Below are 14,905 nucleotides of genomic sequence, written 5' to 3'. Positions count from 1 at the left end.
GGTTGAAGGGGTTGATAATTCCCCCCCTGGCTCGTCTGAAGAGCTTGCACTCATGGATGACTTGGTTGCTTCTATCAAACAAACACTGCGTTTGCAGGATGAGCCTTGTCCTCCTGCTGTCCTGGCCTCTTATGGGAAGCAGCGAAGACGCAAATCATCGCAGGTTTTTCCCTGCACTGAGGATTTTCAGCGCGCTGTTAGTGAACAATGGCGCAATATACGAAAGCCTTTTGCTGTGCCAAGTAGGTTCAAGCTGCGTTATCCTTTCTCACCCGCTACTGATGAACGTTGGTATGTGCCGCCTCCGGTGGATCACGCGGTGGCGGTTTTGAATAAGTCCACTGCGATTCCTGCTGAGGATACCCCGGTGTTCCGGGATGCCACGGACAGGAGGCTGGAGTCTCTTGCCCTTCATACTTATTCGGTTACCGGTTCCATGCTAAAAGCTATTTTTGCTTCTCTTATGGCAGCTCAGGCTGTCGCGGATTGGACGCAGGTACTTAGGCGCGTGCTGGTGGCTGACTCTGCCCCTCCGGCGACGCTGGCTATGGTGGATCAAATCCATCAGGGTGTCATGTATTTGTGTGATGCGGACTTGGATATAGTCCCGTTGGCTGCACGTGTGCACAGCGTGGCGGTGTTGTCACTCCGCCTGATTTGGCTGAAGTGTTGGTCTGTGGACCAATCTTCGCGCAAAACCTTGGCTAATCTACCCTATACGGGATCTCGCCTTTTTGGCAAACCCTTGGATACGCTGATAAAAGGGATCACGGGTGGTAAGAGCACGCTCTTACCCCAATCCCACAAGGCTAAGGTTGCTCCGGGTAAGAAGCATGCCTTTCGGTCGCACTATAAGGGCAAGCCCTTCAAAGGTCAAGGCTCCCAAAAGAAGCAGAAGTCCGGCCAGTCCGGATCCGCTGCCCATAACAATGCTGCCTGAAGGGGCGCCCTCACCCAGTTCTGGGGTGGGGGGACGTTTGCTCGGTTTTCTTCAACCTTGGATGGTCCGTGTTCGGGACAGGTGGGTTCAGGAAATCGTTCGATCTGGCTACAAGATCGAGTTTCTCTCTCGGCCGGCGAGCAGATTTTTTCCCTCAAATCTTCAACTGTCTCCGGAGCGGTTGCGGGATCTGCACCTGGCGGTGCGGGACCTGCGAGCTCAGGGAGTGGTGGTTCCGGTGCCTCATCGGGACAGATTTCGGGGGTTCTATTCCAATCTGTTCACCGTGCCCAGGAAGGAGGGCAAGGTGCGTCCAATTCTGGACTTGAAGGCTCTGAACCGCTTTGTGCGGGTTCGCAAGTTCCGCATGGAATCCCTGCGGTCGGTGGTGGCTGCCCTGGTTCCGGGGGAATTCATGGCCTCCATCGACTTGAAGGATGCGTACCTTCACATTCCAATTTTCGAGGGTCACCAGAGGTACCTTCGATTCGCCATTGCGGAGGATCATTACCAATTCGTGGCGCTACCCTTTGGTCTCGCTTCGGCTCCACGGGTGTTCACCAAGGTGCTTGCACCGGTTCTGGCTTTGTTGAGAGCCCAGGGCATCTCTGTCCTGGGGTATCTGGACGACATTCTGGTTCGGTCTGCGACCAGCCAGGGTCTGGTGAAGGACCTGTCCGTCACGATGCAGACTCTGCAGGAGTTTGGTTGGACGATAAACTTTCCAAAATCGACGCTGTGCCCGTCGGTTCGTATTTCCTACCTGGGAATGATTCTGGACTCGGTCCAGGCGAGGGTCTTCCTACCGGACGACAAGCTCAGGACTCTTCAGGAAGAAGTCAGGTCCCTCAGGGACGTTCCGTGCACGTCACTCCGGACGTACATGCGATGTTTGGGATTGATGGTCTCGGCTTTCGAGGCGATTCCCTTCGCCCAGTTTCACACGCGGGGTCTCCAAGCGGAGATCCTGTCCAGGTGGGACGGGCGACCGCAATCTCTGGATCTCCAGATTTCGTTGGGCCATCGCACCAGAAGGGATCTTCTGTGGTGGCTCCAGTCCCCGGCGGTGTCGGGGGGCAAGTCTTTTCGTCCTCTCTCATGGACGGTGATCACCACGGATGCCAGCCTGTCGGGCTGGGGTGGTGTTCTGGGCGTTCTGTCTGCCCAGGGAACTTGGTCGGAGGGGGAGTCCTCCCTTCCGATCAACATTCTGGAATTGCGTGCGATAAATCTCTGCCTTCGACGTTGGACGAACAGGCTGCAGGGCCGTCCGGTTCGGGTGCAGACGGACAATGCCACGGCGGTGGCCTACATCAACCACCAAGGGGGCACCAGGAGTGCCCGAGCGGCTCGGGAAGTGGCCGACATTCTGTCTTGGGCCGAGACAGACACGTCCCGGCGATAACGGCGGTTCACATTCCGGGGGTGGAGAACTGGCAGGCGGATTATCTGAGTCGCCAGTCCCTGGACCAGGGGGAATGGTCCCTCCACCCGGGTGTCTTCCAGATGTTGTGCGCGAAGTGGGGTCTTCCAGATGTGGACCTATTCGCGTTTCGTCTGAACAACAAGGTAAGGTGAAAAGGTTCGTGGCAAGGATGCGCGATCCTCGGGCAGACGCGTTGGTAGCTCCGTGGCATCAGTACCGACTGATGTATGCATTTCCACCGATTCAACTGCTGTCCAGGTTCCTTCGCAGGTTGAACTCGGAACCGCACACGGTGATTCTTGTGGCGCCGGACTGGCCTCGCCGGTCCTGGTACGCAGACCTCGTGAATCTGGCGGTCGACGCCCCGTGGCGTCTGCCTCTTCGAGCAGATCTTCTGTCTCAAGGTCCGATATTCCATCCTGCTTTACAGTCGCTGGCTTTGACGGCCTGGCTGTTGAAACCGAGGTCCTGAGGGATTGGGGTCTCTCCCCTGAGGTCATTCACACTTTGATCAACGCGAGGAAGTCTTCCTCGGGGAAGGTCTATTACCGTACTTGGAAGGCCTATTTTGCCTGGTGTGAGTCCAGGGGGTGTTCCCCTCGCACATACTCTGTGTCTAGGGTGTTGTCCTTCCTTCAAACGGGTGTTGACCAGCGTTTGGCGCTGGCTACGATCAAGGGTCAGGTTTCTGCGCTGGCCGTTCTCTTTCAACGTTCTGTGGCGTCTAACTCCTTGGTTAGCACCTTTATTCAAGGGGTGCGACATCTGGTCCCTCCTAGGAGGGAACCTCTGCCTCCTTGGGACTTGAATCTTGTTCTGTCCGTGTAACAACATGCTCCTTTTGAAAAGATCAGGGAGATCTCGTTGTCCATGTTGTCCAAGAAGGTTGCTTTTTTGGTGGCGATCACTTCGGCTCGCAGAGTGTCGGAGCTGGCTGCTTTGTCCTGCAGGTCTCCGTATTTGGTCATTCACTTGGATAAGGTGGTCTTGCGACCTAACCCTTCTTTTCTTCCGAAGAGGATTTCGGAATTTCACCTCAATGAGGACATTGTCTTGCCTTCGCTCTGCGCGAAGCCTAAACATCCGAAGGAGGTGGATTTGCACTCCTTGGATGTTGTTCTGGCGATTAGGGTTTACCTAAAATCGACTGAATCTTTTCGTAAGTCGGATTCTTTATTTGTCCTTCCAGAGGGACCTCGGAAGGGCATGGCGGCGTCGGCTTCTACCATCGCCAAATGGATCAGACAGACCATTGAACAGGCTTATGCTCTGAAGGGACAAGTTCCCCCCAAGCCTGTGAAGGCGCACTCTACCAGATCTCTGAGTACGTCTTGGGCCAGCATCATCGGGCTTCTGTGGCCCAGGTGTGTAAGGCGGCGACTTGGTCGTCCGTTCACACCTTCTCAAAGTTCTACAAGGTGGATGTTCAGGCATCGGCAGATGCTTCCTTTGGCCTGCAAGGTTCTTAGTGCGGCAGTTCCTTAGGGTCCCTTGTTTTAGACCCTCAGCTGTTTGGGATATGTTTTTTATCCCTAGGTTATTTGTTTTTCCTGGGTTGTTGCTCCTGTTGAGCAAGTTTTTTTTTTTTCATGCTGCCCAGCAGGTTTCCTTCCCTTGGTAAGGTTCCTTTCTCTGATGTGGAGACTGCGTTGCCTTAGGCGCGGCTGCGTTTCCCACCCCTCATGTCTGCACTGCTTTGGGATGTCCCCATTGTGACGAATATGAAGAGGTGGCGACTGTCGGAGGACGTAAGAGAAAACTGAATTTTTGTAAAATCTTACCTGTAAAATTCCTTTCTCTGAGTCCTCCGACAGTCGCCGCCCCCGCCCCTCTTTTGGGGTTTGGTTGAATACTCTACTGCTATTCTACTGACACTGAGGTATGGATACAGGAAGTAGGAGGGTATTGACTGAGGGGACCACCCCTCGGGGGTGGGATATGTTAAAAGCTTTAATATTGACATATTCTGTTGCCTAGCTACTCCTACGGAGCAAAGGTCAATTACCCCATTGTGACGAATATGAAGAGGCGGCGACTGTCGGAGGACTCAGAGAAAGGAATTTTACAGGTAAGATTTTACAAAAATTCAGTTTTTCTCTTTTGTTCATTGACGAACACGGCTCCTGGTATTCGTAACCATTGGGGCATCCCAAAGCAGTGTTAAACATGAGGGGTGGGAGCAACCAAAAACAATTTCCAAGGCTAAACATTAGCCAACCAGGCAACAGGAGCCCACCTGAAAAATAAACCATACACCCTCAAATTGGATCAGATCTTCTAAACAGCAGCCTCTAAAACTTTGTGGCCAAAGGAAGCATCTGCAGCTGCCTACACATCCACTTTATAAAACTTTGTAAAAGTGTCCACCGACGACCAGATGGCTGCCTTGCAAACCTGCGTCACTGGCACCTGATGACGGAAAGCCAAGGAGGCACTAAGCGCCCTAGTAGAGTGCGCCTTGACAGGAAAGGGAGGAACCCGACCCCTGATGGAATAGGTCTGAACTACCGTCTGTCCGATCCATCTGGAAATGGTCGCAGAGGAAGTGGACAACCCTTTTCAAGGTCCATCTGTGAGCAAAAAGAGAGAGTCTGACTTCCTGAAAGACCCCGCAGCTGCCAGGTACACCCCAATTGCCCGGACCACATGCAAGGCAATGTACTTCAGATCTTTAGGCCTGGGACACAGGGAAGGCAACACAATGTCTTCATTCAAATGAAATTCAGAGACAACCTTTGGAAAGACGGACAGGGGCGAAGAACCACCTTATCCCCTGTGAATCACCAGAAAGGGTGAACGACAGGATAACGCTGCCAGTTCCAACACCCTGCATGCAGGTCAGAGGTCGTTGGAAGAACACCGCCAAAGCTTACACCTGGCCCTTGATGGTACTCAAGGCCAACTTCTGTTCAACCCTCCATTGAAGGAAGGTTAAAATCAGAGCCACCGAAAAGGAGTGAGCATGAACCCTAAGCGACTCACACCACGCAATGTACGTCTTCCACGTACGATGGTAGATCTTCCTAGAAGTAGATTTCCTCGCTTAGACATTGTAGGAATCACCAGATCAAATTAACCTCTTTAGCAGACAGCATTCAACAGCCAAGCTGTCAAAGCCAGTGTCTGTAAAACAGGATGGAAGATCGGTCCTTGGGACAGCAGATCCTCCCTGAGCGGAAGCTTCCAAGGAACATTGGCGACCAGCCACGTCAGTTCGGCGTACCAAGCCTGACGAGGCCAGTCAGGAGCCGCTAAGATATCCAGAATCTCTTCTGCCTCGATCCTGCGTAGAAATCTGGGTAGAAGCTTGAGAGGAGGGGAGGCGTATATCTGCTTAAATCCAACACTGGTCATGGACACGTTTGCATGAATCACGAGTTAACATGAACTTTATGAACTTTTTTTTGTTTTTTGATTGGTTGTGCATATCAATCGTACTATTTTACATCGATCGTTCATGGATTTAAGTTAATATAAATGTATATGTTCTTTATTTATTTAGGTTTATTTACATGTATTGATTGGTGGTGCATATTGATTGCACTGTTTTACTCTGATCATTTTTTATCGATTGTATTTTACATTGCATAAACTGTAATATTTACACGCTATGTGCATTTTTGGTCAATTTGCACCTCAACCTGTTGGCACTGGCCGCACACAAATATGCGTGCCTTTGCACCGTGCGGCTGCATATTTGCGTGTATTGGTGGAATATAGCTGTGCTGAGAACGTGCTCCCAACACAGTTACTAGTGGCTAACCAAAGCTCACGATGGCTGCTTTTGATTTGGGAGATTTCCGATCATGTGACCGCCAGACTTGGCAGTCACCTGATCATAAATCTGCTCCGGGTCCCAGGCATCCTAAGCTTCTCAAAGGGCCGGCTCCAAGGGGTTAACAATTTAGCGACCGCCCGCATTGTTGTGCGTATGGGCAGCTTTTGTAGGCAAAGCGACATACTGATACATTACTGCCTACTTCTATGTTTAGGATTGAACACAGCGGGAGCCTGTAGGCAAGTCCCTGCCAATGATTCATGACCGCAACTTGCTGATCGACTGTGTACATTTACAGCCCAGAGCTGTGTTGACAATCAACACAGAGCTCTGTACACAGGGAACAATCTCTGTTGCAGGGATGAGAAACTTGGATATCAGTAAAGCCCCGTACACACGCACAGATTGTTAGCCAACTGATCGGCCAACTTTTGTCCAGTGTTTGTTGGTTGAAATGTGCTCTAGACTTGCACTGGACTTTTGTTGGCCAACAAAAACCAACTTCAGAAGTGATGTCATGTGATGGTTGACTTTCAGTGTGTTTTTTCTTGTCTGAGCATGCCCAGTCTTGCTCATCTGATGTTTGTCTGCCGAAATCTGTACTGACTGAGGAACAATCCGCCGTTCTTTGTTGGCCAACAAAAATTTTATAGCATGCACACCAGATTTTTTTCGGCCGAAAATTCGCAGTTGGTTGTTGGAAGCATCATACTAACAAGCCTACAGTCTGCAGATCGGACTTGGCCAACAATTTACGGCCAACAATCTGTGTGTGTGTACGGGGCTTTAGTAAAAGCAGCAAACATTACACATAGTTAGGCACACATTTAACCCCTTGATTGCCCTAGATGTTAACCCCTTCCCAGCCAGTGTCAGTATAGTTACAGTGTATAGTATTAGCACTTATCACTGTATTAGTGTCACTGTTGATGTCAGTGACAGTCAGTTCTCCCCAGCATCAGTTAGTGTCAGATTGTCTGCTATGCTATTGCAGTCCCTTTGGTTGGGGGGCTTGTGGAACCCAGTTTACTTTAGAGAGGTTTGGAAACTCCTTGTCCAGCTTCCCCAGCCCCTCTTATGTGTAAGTCACCCTGTGTCTATTAGGGGCACAGGGTGACAAAGAACCCCAGTTGGGTCTGCACTAATCAGACTCGCTGTACAACCACACTGGACTCAGCCTTTCGTGTTACCCCAGTTATCCTGGGTTCTATATGTGTGGTTTGTGTTGAAAGAGTGAGGGGCTGTTTCACTTGGGACAATAATATTTCTAAACAGTGTCCCTCAGGAAATATATGAAGATAAACTATTTGACTTTACAGATTGTTAGAATATTGCAGGAGTGTCTCATGTCTTGTTATTTTTAAGTACCTGCATTCCTTTGTTCTATTGTTGTTCTGTCTGCCTTAAGATAAACTTATTATGAGATGTATATGTGGATTGGCTGCTAAGGAGGAGGAGGGTTGTCCCACAGTGTATATCTGTTTGTGCCTGTGTTTCAATAAAGAGTTAGTTGCTTCAGATCCATACAAGCTAAGTTCAGGCTAGTTTTTGTATAAAGGGCGGAATTTCTATATATGTCTAGACTGTAGGAAGCCGTATACTGATGGAAGCCCACAAGTACAGTGTGGGTCGCGGTTCCGTTACACCCACTATACAGTGGGTACGGAAAGTATTCAGACCCACTTAAATTTTTCACTCTTTGTTATATTGCAGCCATTTGCTAAAATCATGTAGGTTCATTCTTCTTCCTCATGAATGTACACATAGCACCCCATACTGACAGAAAAACACAGAATTGTTGACATTGTTGCAGATTAATTAAAAAAGAAAAACTGAAATATCACATGGTCCTAAGTATTCAGACCCTTTGCTCAGTATTTAGTAGAAGCCCCCTTTTGATCTAATACAGCCAGGAGTCTTTTTGGGAAAGATGCAACAAGTCTTTCACACCTGGATTTGGGGATCCTCTGCCATTCCTCCTTGCAGATCCTCTCCAGTTCTGTCAGGTTGGATGGTAAACGTTGGTGGACAGCCATTTTTAGGTCTCTCCAGAGATGCTCAATTGGGTTTAAGTCAGGGCTCTGGCTGGGCCATTCAAGAACAGTCACGGAGTTGTTGTGAAGCCACTCCTTCGTTATTTTAGCTGTGTGCTTAGGGTCATTGTCTTGTTGGAAGGTAAACCTTCGGCCCAGTCTGAGGTCCAGAGCACTCTGGAGAAGGTTTTTGTCCAGGATATCCCTGTACATGGCCGCATTCATCTTTCCCTCGATTGCAACCAGTCGTCCTGTCCCTGCAGCTGAGGAAGAAGAATGAACTTTTCATGAGGAAGAAGAATGAACCTAAATGATTTTAGCAAATGGCTGCAATATAACAAAGAGTGAAAAATTTAAGGGGGTCTGAATACTTTCTGTACCCACTGTAAGTCTTTATTTGCTGTCATTAGTAGTATAAAAAAAAACAAAACAGAATCCAGTATATATATATATATATATATATATATATATATACACACCATAGTTTGTAGGCGTTATAACTTTCAGGCAAACCAATCAATATACACTTACTGGGATTTTTTTAACTCAAAAATATGTAGCTGAATACATTTTGACCAACATTTTTATTATGAAATTAGATTTTTTTTTTAAATTGAATATCATTTATAGCAGAAAGTAAAAAATGTTTTTTTTTTTTGTTTTTTTTTTTTAATTTTGGTCTTCTTTGCTTATATTATAAATAAAAACCCAGTGGCGATGAAATACCAACAAAAGAAAGCTCTATTTGTGTAAAAAAAAAAAAATTAAATACATTTAGTTTGGGTACAACATAGCATGACTGTGCAATTGTTCATTAAAATAGTGCAGTGCTGCATAGCAAAAAATGGCCTGGTCATGAAGGGGGTAAAATCATTCAGGAGCTCAAGTAGTCAAGTAGTTAATAGGGTTGAATTGTTTGGAGACGCATGAAATTTGACACATTTATAAGTTAATTTTTTTTTTTTTTTTTGCGCAGTATTTTTTATCCACAACTGATTTTTTATATTGCTGCCTGAGTGATCTTTGCAAATGAATGTCTTCTGCCTATGTTAATTTTTTAGCAACTTACAGTAAAGCTATATTTATTTCCAGAATTCTCCCATTATTGCATTGGATGAGAATGGCTTTGATTACAATGGTTCTTCCCAGACTGATATGGTGCATATTATGACACCTCCTGAAAGCAATTCTTGTAAGTAAATTGAAAGTACATATTGGTGTTGCTGATACAGTATGGTAATACTTTTCACCACCAGGTGGCGACAACTCCTTTATTAAAACTTTAAATATCTTGAAAATCCTATCTGCCAGTAATTTAATCCTCAACTCCAATCTGTAATTATGTACACAGAAACATAAGGGCTATTTTTTACATGCTTTGTAAAAAGTTGCATTGATTTTTATTATATTGCAGACATGATAATATAACTGGGACCTGTTTATTTGAGAGTTAAATCTTATACTGTACTTTGTTTTACGAAGTAGCCAGTTCTTTGTTCTAATCTCCCATCCTGTACACTGAGAATGAAATAAAGGTTGTAGTATTTGCTGTGTGCTTTAAATCTTATATGATAACAGTTTCCCTCACTTTGGGTATATAGGTGTCCTTTTATGAAATGGAGATGAGCAGTGATCCTGCTGATCACAGCTCATTTCCGATCATTCTCAGTTTATGAAACAGAAATGATCGGGGGAGAACATGTTCTTCGCTGATCATCTCTTCACACGGGAATCTGTCATTGACTGACACAGAAACAGCCAGGTCATGAAGCTGCGATCCCCGCACTTCACTGGCGATCTGGGCCAGAATTCACACTCCCGGATTCACCAGCCTGGAGATTGTGAAGCGGGGAGTGAAGACAGAATCGGGGGAGAACTGAGGGGGAAAAAGGAAGATTATCGACTTCTTCTTCCTCGTTCAGACCCCCGAACACAGTAATCATGTCCCCCTGCCATATTTATGTGTGTATATATATATATATATATATATATATATATACATACATGTGTGTATATATATATATATATATATATATACACACACATACATGTAGATATTTATTTAATGTGTGTATATATATATATATATATATATATATATATATATATATATATAATGTATGCATGTGTGTATTCAGTGTATATATATATATATATATATGTAGGGGGACTATTATTTATTAACATTAGTGGGGATCGTGTACTCAGCAGTGATAATTTATCACTGCTTGTTAAAGCGCGCCAGGGATTTTCATACTACTGTAATCTCGCTTTGTCTCACGAGATTACAGGCGCCCCATTCACTTCTACACAGATCTCTGCAGTCCTCCGAGAAAACAGTTCTCCTCTGATTACCCTGGGAGAACTGAAGTTCTCCGCTTCATAAAAAGGGTGCCAGAGGTGATCATTTTCCCCGGAGAACTGTAGAGAAGCCAACAGAGAAAAAAATTCACCCGTTCATAAAAGTACACCTCAATTTGTTGTAATATTGTTATGTTGAAAATAAAAACAAACAGAGGTGTTAATACCAAATTCAATTTTAAACATTTCTTTTGTGTAAAGTCTAGTAGGGTATGGGGAAATGTATCAAAACTGGAGCAGACATAATCTTGAGTAGCTGTGTATGGCAACCAATCGGCTTCTATTTTCAGCTGGTTTAGTTAAGCTTTGAAAATGAATGGTAGAAGCTGTCTGGTTGCCATGCACAAAGGCTCCAGATTCTGTTTGTTCCAGTTTAAAAAAAATTCCCCTCATTGTGTCTAATCCAAAAAGCAGAATTTCTCTTTCATTCGACGGACAAAGCTCCATATCTTCTTTGACCCTTGGGTTATGCTGCTCTCCATAGGAGTAGGACTAGGTGGAAACAAAATTTGACTGCGCCCATAGGGCAATCCTAGGGGGTATACTTCCCACTTCCTGCTATAGGACTTCAGCTTTTTCTGCCTAATCAGGAGTAAGGACCTGGTTCCCTGCTGGGATCTGCGGTCCTAGCATTTTTTTCCTTTTTAAACAAAATTTTTTCTTACTTTATTATTTTTTGTTTCTGTGAGAACTACAATCAACTTCCAGGCTGGACGACGCACAGGATATCCTAGATCCTTACGGTCTTCCCAGTTTCGCCAGCGAGCGCAACCCAACTATTAGATCCGCGCTAGTTTGGCCGCAACATAGCCCCACTGGACGGGGGCTGGCCAGCGAGAGAAACACCTCGTGAGGACCTGGTCACGATAATGGTCATGGCCAGTCTTAGCGTACCTCTGGCCTGCAGCACCCCCATTCCAAGATGGTGCGGTGGACTGTCAGGAGTGGTGCCTGTTCGGTTCCCAGGTATGGTGAGTAGTGTCCCTCTCTGTTTCCTCTTGGGAAATACTGGGGGGGAAAGGGGGCCCTTCCCTGGGGTTGTTAGGCCCCTTCTGTGCCCTTCCTTCCCTCATGGTTCCCCCCCCCTCCTCACTAGCAAGGTTCACTTATACTGGTCGCCCTCACATACCCCCCCCCTTAGTCCATCCTCAGGGTGTATGGGGTGTTATTGGTAATGGGTTAGAGAGAGGTGGGAGCACGCCGCCAGCGACTCGTTTTCTAATGTTCCTGCGGCGCATGGCTGCGTAGGGGGTCTCTGGGCCCCTCCCCCCTGGTGGACTACAAGTACCTGTAGGGCCAGTCTGGGTCCTGGGTGCAACGCTGCGCTGCATGGTGCCACCATGTTGTTGTGGTTGGCTGTGTACAGCCTCAGCGGCCATGTTTTTGGAGTTTCCCATTGAAGTCAATGCGGCGGCCATTTTCTTGTAGCTTGTGGAGCGATGATGCGGCGGTAGGCCTCTAGTGGCAGTGACTGCGCTTCCTCTTCCTTTCTGATCGCAGCATAGCATGCAGCTTAGCGCTCTGCATCCAGCTCTGAATAGGTGGTGGTGAGTCCCTGCGGGTGTACAGCTCCTTCTTCTTCTATAGCAGCGCCACTGGTGCGCTGGGTCATGCAGTTCCACAGCGGTAGCAGTGTGAGGGGGGGTTTTTTCTTTGCATATTAAGCACGGCCTCCAAATAAATGGAGTCCCTGGAGAAGATATTGCCACCTGACCCACTCTGAGAAGCTGCGGGACCCTCTGGGTCTCAGTCTACCCTGGAAGCCATGACGGCGGTCTTACAGTCACTTGTGTTAAAGGTTAATATGGCCTTTCAAAAGCGGCCCAGCAAGAAGTGCCCCCTGCCTTCACCTGTATCCTCTGCCGCCTCAGAGTCTGAGGTGGATTTGGCCGCCGCGGATGTGAGTCAACCCACTGGGTCTGCGTCCATGCACCCTGAGTGCTCTGACAGTGAGGATGGTTCCTCTTCAACTACGGCCACGCATGAAAAGGCGCTTGGCCTTTTCATGCGTATTGGCCTCTCGTCTCAACCAGAAGGTTCAGAGGTTTGTGGCAAGATCTTGGGATCCTTTGGCCGACGCCGCCAACGCTGTGGTGGCCTCTTGGGGTCAGCATCGTCTGATTTCTACGCTTCCTCCTCTACAGCTTCTGCCAAGACTTCTGCGCAGAATCGAGGCAGAAGGCAATCCAGTTGGTACACAAGCCTTGTGATGCTTGTAGCCGATGTTCCTTGGAGACTCCCTCTCAGAGAAAATCTTTTGTCTCAAGGGCCAATCTTCTATCTTGCTTTACGGTCGCTGGCTTTAACAACCTAGCTATTGAAAGTCAGGTACTGAAGGATAGAGGGTTGTCGGATTCAGTGATTCATACGCTGTTAAAAGCTAGAAAATCTACTTTTTATCATGCAGTAGAATTTGGAGGGCGTACATTTCTTGGTGTGAGTCTCGGGGGGGTTTCTCCCCGTTCCTTTTTGGTGTCCCATCTGCTGGAGTTTCTACAACAAGGTGTAGATCAACGTTTGGCTCTGGACACAGATTTCCGCCTTAGCATTTTTCCCAGCGGCCGTTGGCTGCAAATTCTTTGGTTCACACTTGCGTCCAGGGGGTTCACCACTTGACTCCTCTGGTAAGGTCTCTGGTACCTCTGTGGGACCTCAATTTGGTACTGTCTGTTCTTCAAAAACTGCCTTTTTAAAATATTTGTGAACTTCCTCTGCTTACTCGGTCACAGAAGGTAGCCTTTTGGTGGCTATTACCTCTGCACGCAGGGTGTCAGAACTGGCTGTGTTGTCCTGTCGGTCACCTTACCAGGTGGTTCACAGGGACAAAGTGGTGCTACGTCCCTGCCAGATGTTCCTTCCTAAAGTTGTCTCAGGTTTACACTTGAATGAAGAAATTTTGTTGCCTTCCTTGTGCCCTAAGCCGAAACATCCATAAAATATTGCTTTGCATTCCCTGGATGTGGTTTGGGCAATCGGGGTGTACCTGGCGGCGACTGAGTCAGTTCGAAAATCGGATTCTTTGTTTTTCCTTACGGATGGATCTCATAAGGGGCAGGCCGCGTCTGCTGCGACCATTTCCACATGGATCAGGCAGACGGTGGTGCAGGCATATTCCATAAGGAATCAGGCTCCTCCGTTTCCTGATAAGGTGCATTCTACAAGGGCGTTAGTGCCTCCTGGGCCTTCCGTCATCAGGCGTCAGTGGTTCAGGTGTTCAAGGCGGCCACATGGTCGTCTGTGCCTACATTCACCAAGTTTTACAAGGTGGATGTACTCGCATCTGCGGATGCTGCCTTCGGCCGCAAAGTTTTGCAGGCTGCTGTTGCAGAGGCTCCTCCTTGAGGGTGTATTATTTCTGGTTGGTGAGCTCCAGTTGTTCATGGTTGAGCTCCTGGTTTATCTGGTTGGCTATGTTTAGCTCTTTTTGGCGATTATGTGCATTGCTGTGTTTTTCCGACCCCTCATGTTGACACTGCTTTAGGAAATCCCAAGGGTCGAAGAAGATATGGAGCTGTGTCCATCTATAAACATCAAAGAAAACTGGATTTTTGTCTTACTGTAAAATCCCTTTCTCTGATGTTCATTGACGGACACAGCACCCACCCCTCTGTTGAGTTGGGTTATGTATTCTTATGACACTGCTTGTTAGAAACAGAAGTCCTATAGCAGGAAGTGGGAAGTATACCCCCTAGGACTGCTCTAGGGGCGTAGTCAAGTTTTGTTTCCACCTAGTCCTACTCCTATGGAGAGCAGCATAACCAAGGGTCATAGAAGATATGGAGCTGTGTCCGTCAATGAACATCAGCGAAAAGGATTTTACGGTAAGACAAAAATCCAGTTTTCTTGAGTACAGGCAGTTAACTTGTTATCCCAAAGCTGCATTGTGGGGGCAATGGAGAGGCGTAAGTGAATTAGGTGCACAAAAAGATAGTAATTCAACAATGGTCAGAAGACCTACTTTAACCACTTGCCGTCTTACTTTATATAAACATCGGCAGAGTGGCTCTCCCAGGCAAAGTCACGTATCGGTATGTCACTTGCCTGAGAGGAGCTAGGGGGCGCGCTCCCGCCCCCGATCGTCAGCGTGGAAGCTGGCGCGCATGTCAGGCGGCTCCGATTGCTGCCTGACACTCTCGATCTCTCCCCGCTGAGAGAAAAGGATGTGAGCACAGCCGTCCGTCCTTCTGCCTGCAATGATCACTGAGACTATGTGATCCTGCTATATAGGATCGCATATCTCTTTGATAATTTCAAAAGCCCAACCCCCCCACAGAAAGAATCACTCCCCTAGGCTTACATTTAACCCCTTGATCACCGACAGTATTAACCCCTTCCCTGCCATTGTCATTATTACCGTAACAGTGCAT

At 47.5% G+C, this 14,905-nt stretch overlaps 1 protein-coding gene across 1 annotated transcript in view; it reads left to right on the top strand.

Moving 5' to 3' along the window:
• The window catches only part of ZGRF1 (zinc finger GRF-type containing 1), a 212,633-nt gene that overhangs the window by 34,458 nt on the left and 163,270 nt on the right, over positions 1–14,905 (top strand). Inside the window, exon 8 of the mRNA XM_082254282.1 lies at positions 9,270–9,369. Coding sequence (XP_082110408.1) covers positions 9,270–9,369 — 100 coding nt within the window. The remainder of the gene's footprint in view (positions 1–9,269; positions 9,370–14,905) is intronic.

The sequence above is a fragment of the Pelophylax lessonae genome (assembly GCF_965119305.1).
Source record: "Pelophylax lessonae genome assembly, chromosome: 1".
NCBI classification, from domain to species: Eukaryota; Metazoa; Chordata; class Amphibia; order Anura; family Ranidae; genus Pelophylax; species Pelophylax lessonae.
Note: the sequence above shows the minus strand (reverse complement) of the source record. Positions and strands in the feature narration are given on the sequence as shown.